The sequence below is a fragment of the Lichenostomus cassidix genome, chromosome 6 (genome assembly GCF_008360975.1).
Source record: "Lichenostomus cassidix isolate B80296 chromosome 6, HeHo_3.0, whole genome shotgun sequence".
Classification (NCBI taxonomy): domain Eukaryota; kingdom Metazoa; phylum Chordata; class Aves; order Passeriformes; family Meliphagidae; genus Lichenostomus; species Lichenostomus cassidix.
In genome coordinates this window covers 15,811,734-15,837,772 of record NC_139487.1, presented here as the reverse complement: position 1 = coordinate 15,837,772, position 26,039 = coordinate 15,811,734, and the positions used below count along the sequence as shown (strand labels likewise).

Genomic DNA, 26,039 nt, shown 5'->3' with positions numbered 1-26,039 from the left:
GTTTTTTCTAAGTATTATAAAGTAATCCAAAACTACTCTCAGAGTAACTGATTTGTTTCATAAATTTGGCTTGCCAGTAGAAACTTGTGTTAATTTTTTTATAGCAAATTAATTCTGTTTAACTGTCAATAAGGTTTTTTAGAGATACTGAAGTCTTAAATTTTTACCTTTTATACCTAATACATATAAATATATTACACTTTCATGTATGCTGTTGGCAGAAAAGGCCATATGTAAACTGTGCTATAAAATGCATGTTTTCCCAAGATTTTGCAGCATACTTAAGAAATCTGAAATAATGATAGTGCATTCTAGGAAAAAACATTGTGCAGAAGTGTTCCTGTGTTTTAATGAGTTGTTTTCTGCTCTTTAGGCAGACGATGTCAGTGCATTACTGACAGCAGCAATGCCTCCTTCTGCCTTACCGACTTGCTACAAACCTCAGGTTATAAGTGTGTCTCAGACTACAGGCTCTGCAGCTGATTCCCTGTCTTCTGTTCCATCCAGTCCATCCAGCCTGTCTGCTGCAAGTAGTCTTGACAACTTGTCTGGTAGTTTTTCTGAACTTCCCTCTGTTGTTGGTACAAACTGTGCAGAGGGAGCTACTGTTCTGGAGAAAAAAGAAGGTGAGGCTTTTTCAGGAGTGAATAACATTCCTTAACATATGGTAAGAACACAAAAGTGTGAAGTTTCCCATACATTCATAGAGTTATTATGGTATGTGCAATATTTGAATTCCTTACGATGCCATTGATGAGGAACAAAAGTCCAAAAGTCTTGTAAGTATAAGATTTTACTGTTTTTCCCTTACAGAGCCTTTAAAATGTTCTTTGCTGTACAGAACCAAAATGGTGAATTGTGTTTTAAAAGAGAAGTCAGATGAAATTTGGCTCCATACCAAGCAGTGTTTACTACAAACTTTATCTAATTTCTAGGAGGCTATTCTTAGATCAGGTACCTTAAAAAGGTTACTTCTGTGACATTTTAGTTGTCAGTATATTTTCTGTTGGAACTTGCATTTCTGATGGCTGGTTGGCTTGTTTTGTGGATGCACAAAGACTGCTCTTAGGGAGGTAGAAGAGCAGATTAAGTTGCTGCTGGGTAGTGATATAGATATATAATCCCCATCTACAAAAGACCAGGAATTTCTGTCTCTCATTGTTGCCACAGACAGGGTGAGATGTTTATGCTTTGTTTTACAATTCAGGAAGGAATGTTCATTGTGAGTTTTTCTTCTTACCCAGTTTCAGGTGTAGATTTTAGCATTAATCAGTTTGTGTGGAACCTTGGCCTTGAACATCTGATTGACATATTTGAGAGAGAACAGGTAAGTGGTTATATTTATTTCCAGATACTCAGGGCTAGAAAGCAATGGACTAAATAGTGACTGGTTAGAAAAATGTAAGACAGATTTTAAATGACTGGCTGTCAAAACAAGTGGAATGAAGGAAAGGACTGTAACTGGATTTTTTAATAGATATATAATATAAATTTTTATTAAAATATATGTATATATAAAAAGCTGGGGGCAGTAATGTTTATGTCAGTTTAACTGTTGTAGCAATGTTTCCTTTCAGTGGTATAAATGATAGAGTAAAAAAGTAGTCTGTGTTGATTAGTAATTTCAGTTTTTGTTTGTGTTGGCTTGAATACATCTAGAAGAGTATTTCTCTATCAGAAACATGGTCCTTGCAAGCAATGCAAGTTACACAATTGTAGTTTGTAGCATGTTTATTTAAAATAAAAAGTTTGAAGAAAGTAGTTGAGTAAAAATAAAATATGAGAATAATACACCGAAGCATCAAATGTTGCTGTTCTTTTCACCCTTGCTTTTTCTCACAGCAATTGTGAGGTATATTTTCACTATCACTGGCAGTTGTTCTAGTACAAAAAACATGGTCTTCCTTTCATTATAGATAACATTGGACGTATTGGTTGAAATGGGACACAAAGAATTGAAGGAAATTGGCATTAATGCTTATGGCCATAGGCATAAGATCATCAAAGGAGTTGAAAGACTTATTTCTGGACAACAAGGTATATGCTCATTTTAAATAATCACATAATACTGCCTTTACATAATCAATTTTTATAAATTAGTTATTTCAAATTGTATCTCATTAAAAAGAATTGGTAATAAAACCTGACCTAGAAAATGTCACTTCAAATGGTAAGAATGTCTTCTGACTTGAAACTTACATATGTTTATTTATGCTGTGAATTACTGTGAATCTTGCCTTTCAGTTCTCTGATTTATATTTTTTCACTGAGGTCACTGTTTCGTGTTTACTTAGGTAGTGTCCATCTAGTGCAAAATGCTCATAAGCTCCTTGACATAGAGAGTATTTATCTTCATCAAAGCACGCTGAAGAGCAGAGCACATTCTCTGTTGATGAGTTCAGGCCTGTTCTGTACTGTTCCATTGGGTCCTGCCACAGATACTGTCTTTGCTCACTCAGAAAGCCAGCTGAAATTCTTATTTATACTTTTCTTTAAAAATAGAGTTGGTGTGCTTTCAGTGAACCAAAATTAACATAATTGCTTTGTTCAACAGCTTCAGCTTACATTGAAATTACTGCTAAAGTCTCTTTATTTGTGCAGGACTGTTGATACCAGTTCAGTCCCAGGAGTCCTGATTCATCATAATTCAGTATGCTTCATTTATCTGTGGCTGCATAAAAGGCAAATAAAACCCTCCACATCTTTCTTCTCAGGTCTTTCTAGACAGACGCATTGAGTAATTTGCTAGAAGTTACTTTTTAAGGTGTGATTTCAGCCTCATGTCTTGTTTGAGTTCAAAATTTACATAGCCACTGACCATAGCCTTTGTCTTCCAAGTAGGTCTGATGTATTTTTGAATGTATGTATTTGTACATATTTCAGTAAGTCTTTATACAGACAGAATGTCAAACATCCAAATCCTTCACCACTCCACCCTTGTTCTTTCTAAACTCCCACTACCTTCTATAAAAGACATAATATTAACCGCAAGCATAAGTACTCAAACAATATTTCAACATCTCTAGGGCATGTTTTTGGGGTGGGGAGGATTATTGTTGATTTTCTATATCTTGCCCTTGGACTCTTGCACTCAAGTTGTTTTCCTTGGTATTTTGGCATCTCTTCCTGAATATAGTATAACCATTGTTTCGAGGTTAGTAGTGGAAGAGCTTTATTTTGGTTCTTGCCAGTTTGTTATCCTGAACACTGTTCCAGTTGCACACTGCTAACATGAGGCTCCTGACTGTGGATAAATCTGTAATTTCCACTTTCCTCACATGATTCCTTTCTAAAGTGCTCATGACAGACTCAGTGTTTAATTCTGGTCACCTGTTAGTTGTCTGGAAAGGCCATGGCCAAAAAAGACACTTGATGCACACTGTCTTCATATACTTATATCTAGTAATTACATTCCCATTATTTGCCAGTTGTGATTGCAGTCTGTCCAATGCAAACTGACATTGGATTCTGTGTAAAATTCCAAATCATTTTTTTCATATTTGGAAAGATAGAGAAGTTTCCTTTAACCATTCAATATCTTTTAAGCTTTCAGTACCAGGCTCAAGCCTTTAGGATTGACAGACTTAGTTCTTTTGTCAGTTCTTTCTGCATGACTGTGGGAGGAATACTCCTACTGAATTAGTGCTTCAAGTTGCTTTTCCTGCCATTGCCATCAATAGCTGTGGACTTTGTACAGGGACTGGTTGCTCACTGTGTCACTGCCTGGAGTTGAAACGAATTCTGAAGTAAGCAAGTGCTTACAAGTAGTTTCCCTGTTGTTTGCATTAACATACTGAGCTAAGCACGGACAAATGGGTTAGTGCATCTGAAATGACTCTGGCTGAGAGGATTGATCAGTGTCCACAGAGCAGAGAAAATTATTGCAGTTTCTGACACTGTTTCTGTGTTTTATTACATTGACAGGACTTAACCCATACCTGACTCTAAATACTTCTGGTAGTGGAACTATTCTCATAGACCTTTCCACTGAAGACAAGGAATTTCAGTCAGTAGAGGAGGAGGTATGTGCCATTCTTTGTAGTCTCTCAGTATTTTTGTTATTGCTACTAAAGAAGTAGATAAAGTATTGCTAGACAATTTAACAGTGCAGTAAATGTCACTAAGTCTAAGAAAATCTTGCATAAGGATATTTCAGATTCCCAACTTTGACTGCATCACTTACAATCTGTGCCCATGATGTCTGTAATGTTTTTCTTACTAAAATTGTTGCTTGTAGTATTTTTAAAACTTCTACTATATATAAAATCTCTTCAGTGTAACATAAATTTTATGCTACCAATTAATTGCCTATCATGCACAGTTTTAAATCACTTCCTTTCAAAGTGTCATAATCACACAAAGCTAAATTCTGAAGAAACACAGTTTTAAAAAGATTAATGACAATCTTCTCCAAGTTGAAAACTAGACCATGGACCAGTCAAAATATGTTGCTTTTTTTAAAAAAATCATTACACCTGTTCATATGCCTCCACAAAACCTGGCATTATTTAGCATACATACATTGTCTACATACAGTCATTGCCTAAAAATTTCTCTTATGATTTTTAGTTATTTTAATACATAATTTGTTCTTTTCATTATTTATTTGTGTAAAGGAAATGTGTGTTGAATGTGTTCTGAAAAAATGTAATCCTCCTTAAATTCTCAATCTTCAGATGCAGAGTACTGTCCGAGAGCACAGAGATGGAGGACATGCTGGTGGAGTCTTCAATAGATACAACATCTTAAAGGTGGCTGTTGCTTTTTTTGTAGCCAGTGGTTTTACACCTTTGGAGTTTTGTTTAACATTAACTTATCCATAAGATATTCTACATTTGTTTGAGTTCCACAATGTAGTAAGATGTGCCATTCTGAGACACGCACAGCATAAAGATCAGCTTCCAGGGAAATTCAAAGAATAAGTTTATGCGGAAAAGCTGCTTATGGGTTAATAGTCAGGAAGAAATTTTACAAGAACTTGACAGAGAAGGACCTCACAGAAAACTGCAGAATTTTTAAAGAAAAAGGTAGAAGGTTTTATAGGAAGCAGAAGAGGGCTTCTGTTGAGGGAGAATTGCAGGAAAAAACACATGAGAAGTGAAAGCAAAATTTTTGAACTCTTATTTTGGCTTGATTTAACCTCAAACAAGCGTAAAAAGCCAGGCAGTAGACAACTAAATAATCTAGTGGAATTTTGGGTTGTATTTGTGTATTTTTCCATCTGAAGTAATGGTAATTTTCATTAATATCATAAAGATTTTGATTTGCAAGTAAGCACTGCTAAGTTTTATTCTGAAGTTACAGTTTTCTCAGTAGAATTGCTATGATATATCCATGTGCACAAGACTCTGCAATGTCCAGCATACCTCTGCAGGGAGTATGTAATTTGCTTTCTTTCAGAAGTGTTTCACAAATCTTCATAGAAGGCATTTCTTAATTTACTGATTGATCTTTTTACTTGTGATTCAGCATCAAGAAGAATTGTTACCGAGCCTGCTAAATTTAAATTAAGGAGTAATTAGTCTAAGGATTATTAACAAGAAGCTGTGTCAAATGAATTGATTCTTAAGTACATCAGAATTGTTGTATTATTTATTTGTCATGCTACAACAATCAACTTGTGCAGGATAAGTCAATTTGTGTTTTATTGAGTTCCAAGGAAAACATTCTTGTTCAAGTGGCAGTGTAAATGTACTTTAGTATAGTATAGTCTATAGGTTATACATCTGTGCAATAAAGTGAACAGAATTTTTCAGTTTCATTTTGACTGTTTCAGATTCAGAAAGTGTGCAACAAAAAACTGTGGGAAAGATACACTCACAGGAGGAAAGAGGTCTCTGAAGAGAATCATAACCATGCTAATGAAAGGATGCTGTTTCATGGTGAGATTTTTGAAATGCACTTTATGAAACCATTTCATTAGCAGCACTCTTTATTGGAGGGATTATTTATATATTTCTACTGCCTCAAAATAAATTTCCTCAGTGGAAGTTGGTTCTAGGTTTTGCATGAGTTTTTATGAACAACTGTTTGTATATTTCACAAGAGATGATACAATATACTGTATCATTCTTTTGAATTTTGCATTTCCTTGGCTCTCAAAGATCTAAGTGAGAACATTTAAACAATTGTGAATTAAGATTAGGTAGTGTGCCTTCTCGAGTCTGTTTTATCAGCTGTATGACCAAAATGATTAAAGGTCAAATTTTATTCTGTTATGGATTGTTTTGGGGTGGCATTTGTTTTGTTTTTCTTGATTTTATAAGTTGATAAGTTAGTTTTGTTCATTATTCCAGAAAAGATAGCTTATCATTAGCAAGTTAAAGCCAATTGAAGGCTCTTCTGTGCACAAATGCAGAGTTTGTCCTGATGAGCAAAGTTCACAGTACATGTTCATAAGGAATGCTGTATAGCTCCCAACACAATGGGAAAACATGATTGAACTGTGACACGTACAAAAATCTGTGCACTGTATGCTCAGTATTTGATTTCCTTTCTTTTAGGCTCCCCATTTGTGAATGCAATCATTCACAAAGGCTTTGATGAGAGACATGCCTATATAGGTGGCATGTTTGGAGCTGGGATTTATTTTGCTGAAAATTCTTCCAAAAGCAATCAATATGTGTATGGAATTGGAGGTGGCACTGGATGCCCAATTCACAAAGATAGATCTTGTTATGTTTGCCACAGGTAAGTCCCTCAAAAGAACCTGATTTTGCTTTTGTATATTTTATCCCAGACTAACAATGCAGCAGTCTCTCTCTGAAGAGAGACTTACTTGGTAACCAGACCTTCTCAGTACTCTCTGTGTGCTGGGCCTAATTAGAACTTTCAGAAAACTTTTCACATTTAAGTCCTAAAGAACTTTCTGCCATCTTCAATGCATTTGACTGTATGTTTGCCCTTAACTTAAAACAAAAATCAGTCTTAGGGAGCCAGAGAGTGAAGAGGAACTGCTAGATGCTAATATGAAAGACGCAGCAATATGAGAGTTTAGTTCATTGCCTAGAAAGGAGGAATTCAGAGATACTCAGATGCAGTATTTGAGGAGGATGTACTTTGTAACGGCCAGCCCACACATCACTGCTGTTTCACATATTGAAATAGAGATGTTGATTTGTGGATTCTGCCACTAATTGAGTTCTTAGCTCACTTTTCAGCAGAAACACCTGTTCTGTCTTATCAACACTGTCAGTTCAGAATAAGCTCTTAGGTCATGGAATCAGTTTGGGTAGTGGCAGTCATTTCAACCAGAAGAATAGTTTGTGGGTGTGCATATTGTTTTGCATTGGGATAAAAGGATGAGGTCATCCTTCCAGTTTCCTTCCATGAGTCTCTGCCCCTTTTAATGTTGCTTACTCTTTTCTGGTGCTGTCAAATAAAGAGAATCATCTAGAGTTTTAGAGGATATCAGAGTCTTGTCATGCTTTCTAAAGTTTTTAATAAAAAGGGGTTTTTAGTATGTCTTCTGCAAAACACAACAGTTTTAGCAGAGTGAATTGGTACATAACCTTGGTCTATAAAAATGCCGAGATTCTATTGTCATTGCAATAGGTACATATATACAGAAATAAGAACCCTTATTGAGTCTTTCAGTGGTGAAAACAGCGTAACATATCGACAAATGCTAATCTGAGGTATTTTGCATTGACCTAGAGTTTGCACATGGCCTTGATGTTGACTTGGCTGTTGGATACAAATCTAGCATTAAAGCACTTCTGAATTATGTTGTTAGGATGAGTAATGGGGAGAGGAGATAGAAAACTTTTTTTAAAAGACCCAAACAAATGAAAATAAGTAACAGATAAAGAAAAGGTGGTGGCAATCTCTGAGTACATTGTTAAGCATGCTGTTTCCAGTAACTAACATAAACATTTTTCCACATTACTACCAACCTTTCCTTGGGCTAAACAGCTTTCTAAAGTGAGTGTAACTTTTGTTCAGCAAAACAGAACTTGAGAATTTTATGAACTACCAAGACTGACTAAAGTGGCTCCAAGGTTCAAGGTCATAAGCATTGTGTGTTCATGGTCCTTTCTCCCTTTCAACACAGGCAGTTGCTCTTCTGTCGTGTAACATTGGGCAAGTCCTTCCTGCAGTTCAGTGCTATGAAAATGGCTCATTCTCCCCCAGGACATCACTCGGTTACTGGACGGCCCAGTGTGAATGGATTGGCATTGGCAGAATACGTGATTTACAGGGGAGAGCAGGTAAACAGCTTTTGGGTTGGTTTTGCAGACTCTTTTTTTGTCTTTTTTTTGAAGGCATGTAATGCATTGGGAGTTCTTCTCCTAGGTTTGAAGTGCTAGAACTTGCTTTTGTCTTAGAACAAACTCCAGCTGTGGCTGGGGGTGAAAGGATGCATGTTTCCTGAATGATCCAGGGGGTTTTACCTTTGACGTTTTGCCCTTTTTTCCTTTGGCATTAATAATATTTTCTCCTCTCTAACAAACATCCTGAATTTATCCAGAGAATTAAATAATAAAAAAATGTGTGTCACTCTTTCAGGCTTATCCAGAATACTTGATTACTTACCAGATTATGAAACCTGAAGCCACCACTGAAGCTTAAGACAAGTTACTTGCGGGAAACCATCAGACTTTGGATGCGACGATACCAATGGCTGCCATCCCATTAATTATAAGTTTTTGTTGAAAAACTTCCCATTCACAGGTGGTGTGGTAGCAAATGTGAACAAAGTATACCAGTTTTGACTTGATAAAGCTTTAATAATGTACAGTATGTTTTTCTAAAATTTCAGAAATGTCCTCTTTTTCAGCACTTTAACAGATACCATTCCAGGCATAAACTGGGGTTTGGCTGTACTAAATTATAAACAAAAAATTAACTTGAAACAATGGTTTTATACAAGACTGCATTCAAATCTAGCAGAAATTGTAATGGTCTATACAGGAACTCATTTTACTAATATTGTGTTCTTTAAAACACTGCATTTACACTGAAAACGTTTTCATTTGTAAAACTGTAAATAAGAGCTTTTGTACTAGCCTGGTATTTATTTACATTGCTTTGTAATATAAGTGTTTTAGAACTGCAATCTTGTACAAAATGTTCTTTCCAGATGTTGGTTTGTTCATCTGTGTTTTCTCATGCAAGATAGATTTGAACAGTCAATTTTTTTCAGATTTTATCACTTACTTGTGAGGGAGAAAGCAAATTTTATCTGAAGCAGTTTAGAAATATCCAACTTTAGATTGAATACGCAAATTTTTGTTCTGTATTTTTATTTATGGAATATACATTCCTGAGAATGATGGGCTATGAAAATAGAATGTTCCAGACAAATACTAAAGTGGTTTTCCACCTACTTCCCAGAGTTGCATATTTTATTTCTGTAAAATGTCTTTTGAAGTTTTTTATTTAACTATAGGTATAGTTAACCTGTATCCTCACTTCAAGGCTAGTAGACCTTGCAAGTTACAGTTTTAGTAAATTATTTTCTTTGAATGTAGATGGAAAATTAACCTCAAGAAGTTCTTTCTTGAGTTTCTCTTGCTTACATTTAAGCCAGGAAGTTAAATAGTTTATTCCTAATATGGGGGCAAACAACTTGGCCTTTTTTGTATACTTATTTTGGTAGATTAATCTACCTGTTGATGCCCTCAGAATATGAGCATTGCAAGGTGGAAATGTTAAAAGCCATCCCGTCATCTCCTGTGTCTCTTCCATATTACCATTCAAGCTGTAGTTGAAGCAGGCGTGTAGGAGTGTGTTTGTCTGCTTTCAGCTGAGTGGAACTGGTTGGGCTGCACAGTTCTGCTCCCAGCTCAGCCAGCTGGGAGGGGAGGAGCAGCTCTGCCACAGCAGCAGCTGCCTGTGGTATCCCTGGTGAGGCCCCTTTGACAGAGGAAGAGTGCAGAAGGTACAGCCCCTGTCCAGATCTCATTTGGGATTCCTGACTGCACCCACCAGTTCAGTCAGCGCTGTCGTAGCTCTTGTGTGTACTCTGCATTTCTTCATCTGCAGCTTTGACCTACATATTTCAAAAATATGTAAATACAGATTATCATTTACTTGGGGTTAAAGTGGGTAGGAGTATATTTTAGTTGTTTCATATTTCTACATACAGAACACTGTCCCAGAAGACAATTTGTTTGCAGGGCATGTTACCTTACCATGGTTTTAAATGTAGTAACTGGTCAAGATAATGAAATCCTCTTGCTGATGTGGTGGTTATGTGATTATGCTCTATGTAAAAATGTATTGAACCTTACCCAGTTATGTGAGGAAACTGAATAATAAGATTGCAGAATTCTTGCAGAAAGTAATATTGGCTATGAATAAAAAAGGCTTTGATTTTTAGGTACTTTCTCCCAGCATGTTGCCTGTTCCTTAGGTATAGTAATGCTGGAATTTGTGTTCATGCAAAATCTGTTAATTATGTTTAAAACTTTTTTGTTATTGCTAAAATGCTTCATTCTATATGAATGATCACCTAATGTCTTGTAAAATATTGTGGTATGATAGCATTTTAAGTGGTACCACAATGTTGGTTTTGTCTGTTTGGGGATTTTTTGAGCTGTTTTTTTTTGCATGACATACCTTGCACTCTGAAGATGGAAGCTGTAATGATTTGATAATACTGACTGTTGAGGTGAATCTTTAATCCCTTGTGCAATTAGTTCTGCTTTACTCATCTTGAAGTGTCTTTACATGTACTGTATGACATTCCATATCCATTTAACACTAAATAAATTTAATTCACTGGTTTTCTGGTAGCATGGGAGTAATTACAGATGTAGTATGTTAACCCATTGTTTTAAATGTAAGCATGCACAATGCTGTAACAAACTGCATCACTGGAGGCAAAATTAACTGCATTAAGTAGAAGAGCTTTTAATGTGGATGAAAACCTGTAAATACTGTGGAAACTTGTAGTTTGGTATATGGCTAACTAACAGCTTTAGCTAGGAGTGGAAGTGTTGTAGTAATAAATCCACAAGTAACCTTCAATTTGTACACTTAAAACTCCATTATATGGTCCAGAACTGAGAAAGAAAACTTGCTTACATTGGTTTCGTAAAATGAAACGTAACCTTGAAAGTCTTATTTTTCAGATAACTGCATGGATAGCAGTGTGATACATACATGGGCAACAAAAGGAGGAACTGTTTAGATCACTGGTAGTATTGCAATAAGTAAGTAATTTTATTTCAGTAGGACCATTTATATGGTAGTAGGTTTCCAAAACCAGGTTTGTACAGAAGACTTAAATAGACATGAGCACTAGAGGGCAGGAAAGCAAATGTTTGGTAAGATCAATGGTAATGAAAATCTTGAGGGGCGTTAGCACAACTTCTGCTCCTGAAAATCCCACCTACCTAGGCTATGAAAAATTAACATTAAATTTCCATTCTGCATTAGATTTGTTTTTGTTTAATTAAATAATTAGTATAAAAACAAGTGGTACAACTGAACAAAGTGAAAATATTAGGGTCTTGTCTTAAAAAATTTACTCGTAAGTTAGATTTTAGTTCTTAGAAATCAAAAAATTCAGCCAGACTCTTCTGTCATATATAATTGAAAAAGTTAAGATTATCCATACAGTGCATGTTTAAGAGGTGTGTTGGCACTAATTTTGAATGCAAATGACTATGCATAAAGGAGTTGCCACTGTCTTTTCTACCCTGAACTGGCTCCTTAGCCATGCATGTGTCTATCTAGGAGTACACACACACATACTTGCTCACTCTTGGAAAAAAAAAATTAAAAGAAGTTTTAAAAGTGACTTTTCCAGCAAACCAGTCAAGGAGGGTGCTGCAGCCTAGGAGCCATCTCCCCTTCTTTGGCCCACCTCCTGAACTTAATATAATAAAATGGATTTTCTCTTTCACCGGAAAAGCCCCGTGGTTGGCTCTCCCTCTGCCTTCCAGTTAAACAAAAAAAAATGGTCTAGAGACTTGACTGGTATTGATCTTTCTTGCTTTCAGTGACCTGGCAGTGAGACTGAGTGAGTTCTGCCCCTCTGTGGGTTTTGGAGCTGTGCATAAGCTGCAGTAGGAGGTGGAGGTGGTACCAGCAAGGGAAGTGCTACAGTTGAGGGCATGAGGGGAAGTGTCTCCCTCTCCTTGCCCCTGTCCAGCAGGCATAAGCAGTGGTACTTCTGAGAGAATCAAGGGCTTTCTTCCCTCTCCCTGTGGCTCACTAGATCAGAAAAAGCCACAGGGAGCCAGAACAGAACGCAAAATAAAAAGAAAAAGCATGTAGATGACTGGTTTGGAGGTAGCAAGTTCTGCCCTAAAAAGGGTGAGATTGGTAGCAGAGAAGACAGACAGGAGAGAGGCAATAGAAGAAATAATAACCTGCAAAAAAAGAAAGGCAAATTCTAGAAGCACTGAAAAGGTATGGTAGGAGTAACAAATATAATTGTTAGGAATGGCCAAGGTAATCATGGTACATCAGCTTCCCGACTCACTTGACTTGAAAAAGCAAACAAACACTGACGTGTAGACATTAGAGGGATTTCAAAAGGGCTCCTCTTGAGAATACATGTTTTAGAAGGGGAAAGTTGCAGCCAATTCAGAGCATTAATGTTAGACTTGGGGAAAAGTGTATGCAAGAAAAGAAATAGGACTTAAATGCCAACGGTAAGTGCCCTGCACAATAGCTCTTCAAAGCTTTGATTTTGAAACATTGATTGTCAAAGACAAGACAAAAACCCCCAGTAGACATCATAAGAGCAAAGTATGTCACATTAAATTATCCATCTGGATTCTGTATAGTGGTAGGATGTATATGGGGGGGTGGGGATTTTAATGCAGCCAGAAAATTCAAAGGAAGTGGAGGTCAGATCCATCTCTGCATCTACAATCTTGATAAAACTGGTATCAGTGTGTTTCAGCTGGGATCTTACTGGGTGGCAGCAAGGGTGATTGGGGTGGCTTCTGACTTGTGAAATGGCACAGCCAGGGGAGCACTTGCTTGCAAAGTTTTTAAGTTAGGACCATTAGGTCCTTATGAGGACCATAAGATCATGGTGGTAGTATTTGCAAATATTAACATATAAATAAATGTGAATTGTTTAAGGAGCAAAAGAAGATACACCAGTGCCTAAGAATGTGTGATTGAGGCCTTTTATATTTGGAAAAGCAGCTTCATGTCAGCGGCTACCAATGTGTACAGATCTGGGGTGGTACATGTGGGGAAGGATTAATACTGAGCAGTGCAGCTGATAGAAATAGACTGAGAAATGGACTTTGAAGTAGTCACTTGTTTCAGGGCTAGAGGTGTCTGGCTTTGTGTTGTCCAGCTGCCCTTCAAAAAGGTAACATTTTCTAGCAGTGCATTTGAAAGCTTATTTCGCAACAAGAAATGTATTCTGGTTTGTGGGGCTGTGGGCATCATAGATCAATTGGTGGGTACAGAAGTAGAATTTCTTAGTAGCCTGGTAAAGAAGAGGGTAAGTAAATTAAGCAGGTAAATAGATTAGGCAAGTAGGTTAGACTCGACCTCAGAGGTCTTTTCCAAGCTTACTGATTTTGTGGTTCTTTAAAAGGAAAAAAGAGATTCTGTTGCAAAAACGAGTTACAGTAAATGAATTAGTGGATATAATATTTCTGACCTGACTGAGGAGGGTATTGTGTCTAATGGCTTTTAATTATTGAATTAGTCAAAGTAGAAGCTGACATTAAAGCATGAAGCAGTTACACTAAGTATTGTTTTAATTAATCATAGAGTGAGCTACTAAGCAGTCCAAAAGGGTCATCTCTAAATAAAACTGAATATGATGACCAATGTCTGATGGTGGTTCCCTATTTGAAACTATTTTACTGAAGCATTGCAAACATGAAATTAACTAATTAGATTTGAAATTAAAGGGCTGTACTTTGAATAGTAAGCATTCATTAGAGCAGTGTTTTCATAAAACAAAGTCTAATTCAGTATTTAGGGAAAAACCTACTTAGCAATTGTATACTAAAACTTAAAGATCTATAAATAATCAAAAAAAATACACAAATAAGCACAGCTTTACAGACAGTATAGTTCCAGTAATAACGTGAGGCCCTCGAAGCACATTGTGTAGAAGGTGTTATTTGATGCAAAGATTCTAAAACCAATAATCAAAAAGTGAAATAAATCTGACTTCAAACTAAATGGACTAATGCTAAAGCTTATTTTAAAAGATTAGGAATGTAAAAATGCACTAGAAACTGCAAAAAGATAGGTTTTAAGAAAACCTTCTATTGGGAATAAATCTGTAAATGGAGAACCATTTAGCACATTGCTAGAAAGATGGATTTCTGAAGGTGCAGAACAGACCTTGAGAAAAAAATGAGCTTTAAAAAAAAGGAGTGTGTGTATTTGTATGTGTGTAATTGACTGAGCATCTCAAAGTGGTGGCAACCACATTAAAAGAGAAAATCTGGTCAGTGGTACACCAGAAGGGCTAAAATAGTCCACACTAAGAGTAAAAGGTGCAAAGTGTCTTGATAAAGAAGCAAAATTAGAGAAACGTGTTGCTCTTAAGTGTGTCAGATTGCTAAATTTCTGAAATAAAAAATTTCTGCAATGAACCTTCTACCCTATATAAATTTGCCATGTAAGCATTTTAGTAACTTGAAAAGCCTCTTAGCATTTGTATAATCATACTCTAAATGAGATGGAGAGGCAGAATGATGAGCTAGCTCATTTCAAGCAATCCTCAATAGTAGTGCAAGGCAGAAAAGTCCCAGGGGGGAATTATAAGGGAAATAACCCATTATGGATAGGACTGGACAAATATGGAAACTTGATTTTTTTTTTTAATGTAATAGTATCTTAGACCATATGCCAAGGCACCTTTGAAATACCACCTGCTATTAAAAGTGTTCTTAAATTTGAAAATACTAATAAAAGGAACAGATATTTATAAAATAGAGAAAGAAATAATACTAATTCCAGACCTGCAGCAAAGTGGAATATTTTATTTAAAAGGAAATTTTCACACTTACTGTAAATAGATTTATTCAGGGACATGTTTTAAAGTTTTGGGTAGTTTTATTCATAGAAGTACCATGTGGCTTCTGTAGTGACATAGTCCAGCAGAAACACTGAAATCATGACAATACTTTGCAAGAGATATGAGAACCTTGTACATGTGGCAACTTTTAAAAGCCAAGGACTCATACAAAATGGTCCAATAAACTCATGGGTTTAGGTAGGCCTGCTTTCTGTCTTCTGAGACTTCCCTCCCCATTCCCAGAAATACTAGCTTTTCAGTAGAGGAGTTGAACAAAATGTATGAGCTGAGTATTTCATGTATCAAATTTCAGCTGTGTTTAGTTTTTTGAAAAGAAGAAAGAATAGTGGTGTGACGTTGTACAGTTAATAGCTTAAATATTATTAATTGTGTAATAGGGTGCATTGCTATGTATTACAGAAGTTTTATTGCAATTTCAATAAATAACATATTTTCCTTTTAAAAAAAGTACGAAGTAATGCTTAGTATGTCTCCTTCACTGGACTGATTTCACAGTACAGATTTTGTGGAGTTTGTGGTTCAGCATCTTTAATCTACTTGAAGTACTGTTCAAATAGTGGGTTTGGACTCGCTGACCTATTAGTTTTAGCATAATGAATTATGTATGTAAACAGGTATTTGCATTATGATTCTGTAACTTTCAGGAAAATTAATCAGAACTATATTTATACCCTAATTTAGCAATACACGTGTTTTAAGGTTATCAAGCAGAATAGTTATCATGTCAAAGTCAGACACAATACATTCTCCCCCATTATTTCTAATTCTAAAGGTAAAATGCAACCAGGATTTCCCAAGCAAATTCATTATGTCCTTTAGTTTCAAAACTGATTTCTTCTTTTTTGCATCATTTTGTCCCTTTAGACCCATCAGAATTATTTATTTAACTGTGGCTGCCTTTTGCACCTTCTCTCTGGTTGCAGAGAGCAGGGACTTGCCCGCATTAAGCACCTCAGCTTCCCAGTTCAGAGCCTGCTGCTCTCTAGACCCTCTGTCTGATCTGAGGAAGCATGAGACATCTGTTCTGTGGGGCTGGAGCTTCATGATCTAGAATGTTTGGAGTGATGTGGGTGGCTTGTGACAGGAATGCACACATCCTAAATAAACAGCAGTTTCTGTGGGGATCTGTGTACCTGTAACAGCAGACAGTCACGTGTCATTTTTATTGCTGGAAATTCCTGTTTCTCTACAGCATTGTTCATTCAGTTTTGTCTCATTTCTTTTTTCAGCCCAGCTCTGTAATAAAGTGATTTGACATGGAGTTCTGTGATAGTCAAGATATCCACTGAGAAGCTGAAAGACATTTCAGTTTGTAAAAGTGAGGTTCACCCACTTTGCTCCCAGGTAACTTCACACAAAAATATCTGCTGTGGTTCTTTCAACATACACCTTGTAAAAGCAAATTATCATAGAATCCTGGAATGGCTTTGGATAGGAAGCGACCCTTAAAGCTCATCTAGTCCAAACTCTGCAGTGCGCAAAGACATCTTCAACTACATCAGGTTGCTCGGAGCCCTGTCCAGCTAGAATATTACCACCTCTCTGAGCAACATGTGCCACTGTTTTACCACCCTCATTGTAAAAATTAGATTATTCTGTCTGATATTAAATAATCTAAATTGCAACCGGTAATTTTGAACCTTGTATTTGAGAAGAATGAGTATGTAGTTCTGGAGGTATTTTATTTAGAGACTTTTGCTTGCTTTGAAATAGAATATTTCTGTTCTCAACGTTAAACCTTAGGAGTAAGATCACATCATAATATAAAGCTGTTTACCATTTTAAGTAGTTTTAAGTAAATAAGGAATATCTGCCTGAGAGAAAAGGAACTATATCCAGCTTGTATTTGTAGTTTAGGATTCAAAAAATTAAGTTGGAGGATATACACCATTAACTGTTGAGGACAAGGTAGACTAATCTGCATGCTAATAATGAAAAATGCATGTGAAATCCATAGCTCTGTATGTGGAAAGCAAGACAACCAAGACCACCAGTTCTGCCAATCAGTCATTCACATTTCCCACTGTTTTCCTCTATTGTAGCAACATGTGAGAAGCTGCTCTCAGGCCACACAAACAATGCTCTTTATTGGTCTTTACTGAGGCATGATTGGGCGTCTATGCAGAGACTGCCAGCCTCAAAGCAGTGCTAGTGGATGACATCTGGCAGCCTGGCTTTGCTACAGATAGATTTATGAGCTGTGAAAGATGGTCAAATTAACATCTTCTGCATTCTTGATAGGATTAAGGTTTCTGGGACATGCAGCCATTTGCATATTGCCCTGACTTACCACATCACTATTGTGTTTGTGGCTCATTTTAATAGACTGGGAGGCAGTGGCGGCTTTCTCCCTTTACATCCTACCCTTTTCCAGTCAGTCTCGGCAGTGACACAGCTGTGTTGGTTTAACAGACTTAGCAAAAATCATACTTCTTGCTCTGACTTCTTCCAGTGACAACCTTAATGCAACTCAAGAGCAGCAGCAGTTGTGAGAGCCATTTCACTCAGGAAAGGATGCTCTTCACTAGGGGTGAGCTCACACAGACACACACATGAAGTTGGATGATAATGCATTTCCATGAGTCCACAAAAGTTGTCCCTAGGAGTTAGAGACACAAGATCTGACAGAAGCTATCTTTCTACCGCCTCAAGCAATTACTGAAGGTGTTGTAAAGGTTAATTTAATCAATAGAGATGTAGCTAAAAACTCTGTTAGCCTTAAATCCCTGTTCCTTCACCCCTGCCCCACACAAGACTTAGACCACATGATTTCTTTTGATTTTTTTTTTCAGTGGTGATCATCCAGTGTTGCTAAAATATAGTTTGTGCTTGTTACTAGGCTGGAAATGGCTTCAGTTTGCTGTGTGTGCTGAGTGACAATGGCCACACACCCCTCACAAGCTCCCAGTGGTCTGCCTGAGTGGTGGCACGGGACAAAGGCTCTGAGCTGGAGACGCTGAGCCCCAGGCAGCATCAGGGCAAGGCTGACAGCAGGGGAGGAAGAGGGGGCTTGTGGGGCCCTGTGGGATGGCAGAGGTTGTGGGGCAAGAGTATGGCTAGCACTGGAAGATGCTGTACAAGAACACAGGCCACCAAGAGTGACCATCATCCCTTCAAGCCCCTAGTGTGGCTCTGAGCCATTGGGGTGGGTAGAAGTGATAGCAGAGGATGTAAAATGCAGCTTAGGTGCACCATTATAGTCCTGTCACTGGAAGAGCCAGGCCTGGCTGTCTTTGGGCAGCCTCTTCAGCTCCTGTGCCATCCTTCCTTTGGGCTCATGTGAGCACCTGAGGGCTCTGGTCCAGCTGAAACAACTCCTGCCCCAGAATGCTTCAACCCAGCCTGGCTCCCTGATCTCATTTGTGATGGGGCTGCATAAACACTTGCACTGACACAGCAACATGGGCAGCAGCAAACAAGGAGAAGGACAAGGCTGCCTTTTCCTGCTGCAAGGACACCTTCTGCTGTCTGAAGGTCGTGGCGTCAGCAATGTTCCCCAGCCTCGGGGTGCCTGTGCCAGATAACTGGGTTAGCTGCACAAGCATGTGCTGAACAGGATCCCCAAGGTGCCTAGAAAGGAGAGGATATCCAATAAATCACTGTTTCAAACTCAGGAAAAGTATTTATATGTACTTACTCCTTACCTAGATGGTAATAATAAAAATAAATGAGCTAATCTTTTACAGGAAATTATGACTTTTCCAGCCTTATTTTCCAAGTTGCCTACACCAATTTTTTACTATCACTTCCACTGATTTAAAATTAGCTGGTGCTTCCTCTCAAGCGCAAATGACTTCTACTGCAACTGATGTGTGATGGAAATATTTTCATTAACCTCATCCACGGGTTAGCTCCAAATTTCTAACAAGAAATCTACTCCACACTGGCACCTTAGTTTGAATAATTTGAAAGGAAGTAGCACCTCTAAGAGTCCTACCACTCCATCAAGTTGTGGGCAGAGGAAATAAAGAAGTGGAAACCTACATGAGCATCAGAGTCTGATCTCCTGAGGCAGCAAAGAGCATGAAGAAAGCAATTAAATGTCTGCACAACCATGGCAGGTGAGGAGGACTTATGTAAGATTCTATTGTGGTAGCATTAGGCATATATTCCTAATTTTGTGATGTCATTTCATTACTAAGCCATGTTTACCACATGGGCACATTAGAAGGAAGAAGACAACCAATGGCAGGTGATTTGCTCTCCCCACCAGCCTGGTGCTGGCAGAAAGGGCTAGATGGAGCCTGTTGGTGTCCCAGCCAGGTGTTGTCCCCATAGGTGCCCCTGCACATGGCTGCTCCCACCCCAGGGCCACCTTGTCTCCCAGAAATGAAAACAGGAGCTTTATCTCCGCTACGTCTATAATGACTTCTTATACCGAACTACTTTTTGTTTTCTGCCGCGGTTTTCCTACACGACGGCGGCACGGCACCGCTCCCGGCTCAGAGATGCCCATTGAAAGAAGCCGTGGCGCTGCAGCTGCCGTTCGCCATGGCCCGATCAAGCTCTAAAGAGCCCCAGGCCATTGAGATGCTGTCGGTGTGTCCGTGTGCGGCGGGCGGGGGCTGCTGCCGCTCATTGGCCCCGTGCTGGGTGGGATGACATCAGGCCCCGCTTTCCATAGGGCCTCCAGCTTGTCCCCACGTCTGCTGAGGGCTGCGAGAATAGAGCAGAGCGGAGAAAACCTTCACACTACACCCTCCCGGCTCCAATGAGAACACAGACAGCTTCAGACAGGGATAAAAGAATTTTAAAAAAAGAGAGAGACTGTAGTCTTGGAGCTGCTATTAACGGGAGATGAATTGCAACAGACCATTTCATGCCAAGGGACTTCAGAGAGCAAGCATCCCCAAGAGTCATTAGCTCTCAGCGAGAGTCGTGCTGAAGCTCTTTGCTGTCAGGACAGAAGCATGCATATAAATTTTATACCATTTGTCTTTGAGCAGAAACAAAAGATCAGCTCTAAATCCTCAACATCTTGTCTCGACTAACACAAAATAATACTCTCTTGTGTGGCTGTCTTGTTACTCTTTCCATCAAAAGAATACTAGTGATAAATTTATTCATAATTTTGGAAGGTTTTGCGCTTAAACTAAAAAAGAAGCAGCAAACACATGGAGTTGAGGCTATATTTATTCCTGTTAGGGCAAATCATGCTGCTGCTAAGGATGGTGACTTTGGGAGGTGCATGGTACTTTTTTAAAACTGAAAATAAACACAGCTTTACAAAGTTAGCCACAACACTTTCTTCTCCTGCTTTTTGCTTAACTAACTCTGAGGACGATACATCTCATGTATTTTCTAGTTACAACTGCAGTCTGAATAAAAGCAATCACTGTAGGATTCTTTTGTTCTTTTTCAACCAAGAATTCAAGCCCTATAGACATTTTGGTACCTAAGACTTTCATTTACTTATGAGAGAATAGCTGCTGAGTCCAGTAGTCAAATTAAATAGGGGATCTGTAAATAATTTGGAGAATAAAGTGCTTTAAGACATTTTTATTAAATTAAAAATGTGTGCTGAAGGAGATACTACATACAATTTTACATTTTAGGATTTGGATCTCTATAATTGAACCAGATTTTGTCCCATGGATTTCCTTTTTTAAATAGATATTTTAGTACTTTGTGAACGTGTAATAAGAAATTAGTTATTTGCGTTTTACCACAATGCTTCCATCAAACATTTTCTCATTTTATGCCAGTCTAAATAGAAAATGATGTAATGTTAGTCCCAAGAAATTTCATTTTACATGGAGCAATTATTCCTAGATCCCCTCTAAGAGATTAACACAAAAGCTTCCTGAGCAGATGCAGCAGCTCTAGAGTAAAATGGGTGAGTGAACTGCATGCCCAGGTGCTGGTGTGGGATGGTGCTATGTGTGCCCCAGCAGAGCCCTTGTTAAATAAATGCATGTGCCCACCCAGGGTGCAAGGGCCAGCAGCAAGGACAGGGCTCTGAAATATATCTGTAGAGAGATATAATTTTGTATATATATAATTTTTTCTTTCCTGTCAGTGAAGCAGCTGTGTGTTTCCCTGGGGTGCTGGTGTTTCCCAGGGGCCAAGCCGCAGTGTCTGTCCCTGCTGGCTGGGCTGCCCAGGGGGCTCTGTCCCGTGGGAAGGCTGGAGCAGCAGCTCCATGGAGCCCGGTGCTCGGGCCGTGCCGCTATTCAGCCGTCGGGAATGCAGGCTGAGCTCGGGCTGCTCCTGCCGCCCCTCTCACGCCCTCCTCCTCCAAGAAATGCGCATCATTAACCTGCTGAGGCTTGAAATAAATTGGGCAAAATATCTGCCTTCTGAGAGGCAGTGCAGACTGTCCACACTTCACAAGGCACAGCACACACCGGACGAGGCTAAGCCCTAAAAGACTGAATTATTTCTAAAGCTGTAGATATTTTATACATAGTTGTACTTAGCAGATCCTTTCCACATAAGGAAGGAGTGTGAGGGCTGGGAGAGTTAATCTAAACTCTGTAATACGGTATGGTTGAAAGCCTCTTTCATGTAACTGTGTTCATGAACTGAGCTTGGAATTCTTAAAAATCCAGATTGTTACAAAGGAGGGGATTTGTTGTTTGGCAAATTGACAAAGCCTGCCATTCACTCACCTCGTGTGCTGCTTGGCTTTACAGTAAATCTTAGACAGGGCTCACAGCACAAGGGAGGCCTAAAATATGTCAGAGGCAATTAAAGAGAGATTCCCAAAGATTTCAGCTTCCATTATCCACCCAGCTCCAACTTGAATAGTTGCTTTTTTCTTAGGCTTTTTTTCTCTTTTTTCTATTTTTTTCTTTTAGTGCCCCTGCCTTACTCTTATTTGTTCATCATCTGATGGCTTTTAAATTGCACCACAAATCTCCAAGAACATTACAACCTTTTGTAGGTTCCACCAGCACAGGGTGGCCATAAACTCAGGTAGGAAACATCAATGTCAAATGATCACATTGGAAACATTAAATACAGGCAAGTACAGCTGGTACAGCTGAGGGTCAAACTATGAGAGCCTGACCAGACTTCACTTGTTGAACCTTTGAATTCAGAGGAATTGCAAAGACATGACTTCGAGGGAAAATCAGCATTTTTGAGAAGGAAGTTCCTAGTGCAAAACCTAGGAAAGAGCAATTCCTGTTGTGGTCCACTCAAAATTTGGGATCTGCAACTCCAGACCCATCCTGGGAGAAGCTCTGCTCAGACAGTGATGAAAGAGTTATTAATTTATTAATGTAACAACTTTTGTTGTCTCTTTATAGGAAAAGATTGCTACACACAGCAAGACAGCTTACTGCCTTCTGTAATCTTGCAAACTAGAGTAACATCTTGTAATTGTTCCTTCAAAATCAGAAGGTGGTGAAAGAGAGATTAGTGCTCTTTAATAGGATCAAGGGCTTTCTATGTATAAAGAGAGCAATTGAAGCCAGATGCACTAATTGCACACCCAGATTCAGCACCACTGATTGCACTCCAAAGGAATATCGAGAAATGGTATTGTCAGCTTTTGCGATTCTGTTGGAACCTCCAGATACCAAGATGAGCTTAGCGGCCAGAGGAAAGAAAACAATGCTGTGCACAATATGGCAAAAAGTGGGTTTTTTTGGGTTTCTTTCCTCTGAAAACTTCCTGAGTTAGAGCTTCTAGAATTCATTTTCCAGAAGCAAAAATGTCAATCATTTGTTTTTGTTTTAAGGTGGCTCACACTTTTCCTTGAGAAGCACACCTAGTGTCCAGATACGACTGTCAGCTGGCAGCACCCTTGTGATGACAACCCAAGCAGCAGCTGCATGTGGGAAAGGTTAATTATGCCCAGGACCACCTTATTCTGGGAGGGAAGAGTTTATCAGGCCGATGAGATAAGCAGTCAGGGTTTGTGCCTGACAAGTTGGCCACACTGAGGACAGTCCAGAGGAGCTGAGGAGAGAAGGATGGGATGACAGGAGCAAGCCAAGCCAGGAACCAGAGGAGTGGTGAAGGGCTGCCACAGCTGCAACTGGAGAGCAGAGGTAAAGGGTGGGTGCAGATTTGGGGGGCTGGACTAAATCTGGGGGTGGCAAGTGGCTGTGGGCAGTGTAACAAGTATATCTTGTGGAGCTGCCAAAGAACTAGAAAGGAACAGTTTCTGTTGGAAGTGAAGATCTTGGCTACAAAGCATTTCTGGTTTTGGTTGCCTTATCTGGTGGTGTCAGCTGTTATCCAATCATGGGAGAGGATGAAAATGTTGAGATATAAAGAAAAAAGCTATGGTCTTCCCCCATAAAAACAAATCTGAGGATGTCGCTATATTTCCCAGCCTTTGGGATCTGCAGATCAGTTTTTCAATAGAAAAACTGAATATTTGTTGCTATGCAGAACTAGGCATTGGTGTTATTAACCACAGTAAATGCAATTAATATTCCCTTGGGTTGTTGTATTTCATTAGTTGGTGCTGCTAAAAGGAAGATTTTGATCTGTTTTGGAGAATCAGGGGGATATTGTGGTTAAACATAGAGAAAGGGATCCTCTTCTTTCTTTTTCTTCTTGGGTAAACAATTAATTTGTTCAGAGTTCCTAGTTGGGTTTTTAAATGCAGAGTGATGTGGGTAATCAGCTTGGTTGCCATGGTGTTCCACCTTTGCATCTGATGGTGAGAAATGCAAGCTCTAGCAGCACTGCACAAAGCTGCTGTGCCAGGGCCATGGAAGTAAAACAAAGCTGAGCATTATTGCAAGGTACTGTGCAATGCTCTGGCCAGCAGCCAGCATGCTCTGGGGCTGCTTGGGTGGCAGGCACATGAAGGAAAAGTGAGTAGTCGTTAAAAAAATAGTCATCCAAGTCACACACAGTGATGATGAAGCTATTGCACAGTGCTGATGAGCATTATCCAGCTACTTGCTGTAAAGGAAATAACCTTGGCACTGTGAGATGCATAAAACAGTCCAGATCCTCCTTAGAGTCCCTGGGCAGACCCTTATTACTTCTTGGTGGCCATAATTAAAAGTGTACAGAAAGAGTCTGCAACTGTTCCTGGTCATGGGCAGGTGTCTGGGGCTGTGTAGGACCCCAGGCAGCCAAGGAAAATGTTAGCTTTCCTTATCAAAATGTACCACGTTTTGTGTGGATAAAGTATTTAACATCTCAAACACCTCTTCTGCCTTGGTAAAACAACTTGCCTACTTCAACACCCAGCCATTAGCTGGGTGAAATATCATAAATCCAGTTCGTGTACTTAGATGCTTCTGAGTGTCTCAACCTTTCTTTTCACAGCTTTCACTCTGTCCAAGTTCCTGTTTGGAGACAGTCGGTTGACCAGCTGTTCTGTGGGAAACAGGACAGGACTGATTCATGTAGCTGGTGAAATCTCTGTCAGCAGGAAAAGTTTTTCTAGGACTTATTGCTTAGTGAGGTCTCAGTTGTTTCTTATTCTGATATAAATGTATGGTTTTCTAGTTGGGTGATTACAGAGTAACTTTAAACTTTAGGCTCGTAGGAATTTATTTTGGGGAGGGAACGACCATCTCTTCATATTTATGTCCTTCGAAAAACGTTAATGTGCTTGAACGCGAGAGCTGTGCCTAGGTGCTCTCGCCCGGGTCAGTCACACACACTGTTCGGCAGCGTTACAGTGCTGCAGGTGTTACAGGGCTTTGACGAGACAAAGAATTACGCGAGGCTCTTGTCACAAAATAGTTACCGCTTTATTGGGGAGTAAAAGAGGAGAGGGGACAGAGTCGGGGGGCACTGGCAGCTGAGGGCAGGCGAGGCCGGCAGTGTCCTGGTGCGGGGGCCGGGCGGCCGCGCTCCCTCCCTCGGGCCGGGGCGGCTCAGCCCTCCCAGAAGCCGACGAAGAAGCTGCACAGCGAGTGCCAGCGCTCGGCGCAGTAGGTGCGCGCAGGGTCCTCGGTGGGCTCCGCGGCGGGGACAGGCGCGGCCGGGCCGGGCTCGGGCAGCAGGCGCAGCTGAGCCTCGGGCGGTGCCCGGCCCGGGCCGCAGAGCCGAGCGCTGAGCGGCGCTCCCGGGGCGCAGGGGTGGCTTCGCCGCCGCAGCCGGGACAGGATCTGCCGCCAGTACTGCCGGCTGCGGGCGCCGAAGGCCGGGCAGCGCCGCGGCTCCCCGCGGTAGGCGCAGCTCCGCGCCGCCCCGCCGCCCGCAGCCCGGCAGCTCAGCCGCAGCTCGCTGGCCCCCGCCGCCGAGAGCAGCTCCCAGCGGCACCGGTGCTGCTCCGGCGTGGAGAACCGGCCCGCCCGCGCCTCCTCCGCCGCCTCCCGGCCCGCGCCGGCGGCCCCCAGGGCGGCCAGGGCCAGCAGCGCCAGCGGCAGCCTCATCCTCGGCGCGCCTCAGCGACGGGGCGTCCCGGCGCGGATCCCGCGCTCCCGGCGCATCCTCCGCGCCCTGCGGACACACGGACCGTGGCGGGCGGTGCCCCGGCGGGAGCGCAGCCCCGGGGTCGCGCTGGCCCGAGCCGGCCGCGGAGCGGGCTTGCCCCTCCAGGCTCGTAACCCCCGGAACTTGTAGTTCGTGTCCGTCCACCTCCCAGCTCCGCCCCGGGACCACCCGGCCGGGAAGCCGTAACTGGACAGCAGCACCCGGAGCCTGCGCCCGCCGGGTGTGGCATCACAGCTACAGCGGCATCGGACCCGGCTGCGGGCAGCCCTCTCCCCGTCCTTTCCCCCCGCACCCCGTTTCCCCACGCACCCCGGAGCTCTCCGCCCCGTCCCGAGGCACTCACGGTGCGCTGTGCGGTGCGTGGCGCTGCGGGACAGCTGTGCGCGGCGGCTCCGCGCTGCCCGGCTGCCCGCGGCGGGGCGGGCACGGGGTTATCAATGCTCGGGGACTGCCCCCGCCGACGCCCCTCCCCGGCCGCCACCCGCGGGGGGACAGCGGGGGACACGCCGGGAGAGCCGTGCCCCGACGGCGCGGGATCGCCCGACACTTTGGAGGAAAACCGCACGTTTTGCTCCAGGAAACCGCACGCCGGTACCCCAAAGCCATCCCGGAACCCCGGCATCCTTCCGAGGTGGCGCGGGAGCCTGGGAGCCGAGCTGGACAGCGGCTGTGCGGGGACCGTGCGGGGGCGTGGGGAGTA

At 40.9% G+C, this 26,039-nt stretch overlaps 2 protein-coding genes across 4 annotated transcripts in view; one reads left to right on the top strand and one right to left on the bottom strand.

The window, feature by feature from the left end:
* Window positions 1–10,730, top strand: part of TNKS2 (tankyrase 2) — a 29,884-nt gene extending 19,154 nt beyond the window's left edge. For both annotated transcript variants that reach the window (XM_085065248.1, XM_085065251.1), the window contains exons 19-27: window positions 374–626; window positions 1,245–1,327; window positions 1,917–2,037; window positions 3,925–4,022; window positions 4,677–4,751; window positions 5,777–5,882; window positions 6,504–6,690; window positions 8,054–8,210; window positions 8,509–10,730. In XM_085065248.1, coding sequence (XP_084921374.1) covers window positions 374–626; window positions 1,245–1,327; window positions 1,917–2,037; window positions 3,925–4,022; window positions 4,677–4,751; window positions 5,777–5,882; window positions 6,504–6,690; window positions 8,054–8,210; window positions 8,509–8,571 — 1,143 coding nt within the window. In that variant the 3' untranslated portion in view covers window positions 8,572–10,730. The remainder of the gene's footprint in view (window positions 1–373; window positions 627–1,244; window positions 1,328–1,916; window positions 2,038–3,924; window positions 4,023–4,676; window positions 4,752–5,776; window positions 5,883–6,503; window positions 6,691–8,053; window positions 8,211–8,508) is intronic.
* A 13,897-nt stretch (window positions 10,731–24,627) lies between these two features.
* FGFBP3 (fibroblast growth factor binding protein 3) lies at window positions 24,628–25,822 on the bottom strand. Of its 2 annotated transcripts, none has more exons than XM_085064513.1 (2): window positions 25,649–25,822; window positions 24,628–25,345 (listed from the first exon to the last, which is right to left on the bottom strand). In XM_085064513.1, the coding sequence occupies exon 2, from the start codon at window positions 25,276–25,278 to the stop codon at window positions 24,778–24,780; it is 501 nt and encodes a 166-aa protein (XP_084920639.1). In that variant the 5' UTR covers window positions 25,279–25,345; window positions 25,649–25,822; the 3' UTR covers window positions 24,628–24,777. The 2 variants fall into 2 exon arrangements, with proteins under 2 accessions (XP_084920639.1, XP_084920640.1); XM_085064514.1 differs by having other exon boundaries at window positions 25,683–25,822.
* Between the last annotated feature and the right edge of the window lie 217 nt (window positions 25,823–26,039).

Bases quoted from the DNA above. Each gene is read 5' to 3' on its own strand.
- FGFBP3 (XM_085064513.1), bottom strand. From the start codon at position 25,278: ATGAGGCTGCCGCTGGCGCTGCTGGCCCTGGCCGCCCTGGGGGCCGCC.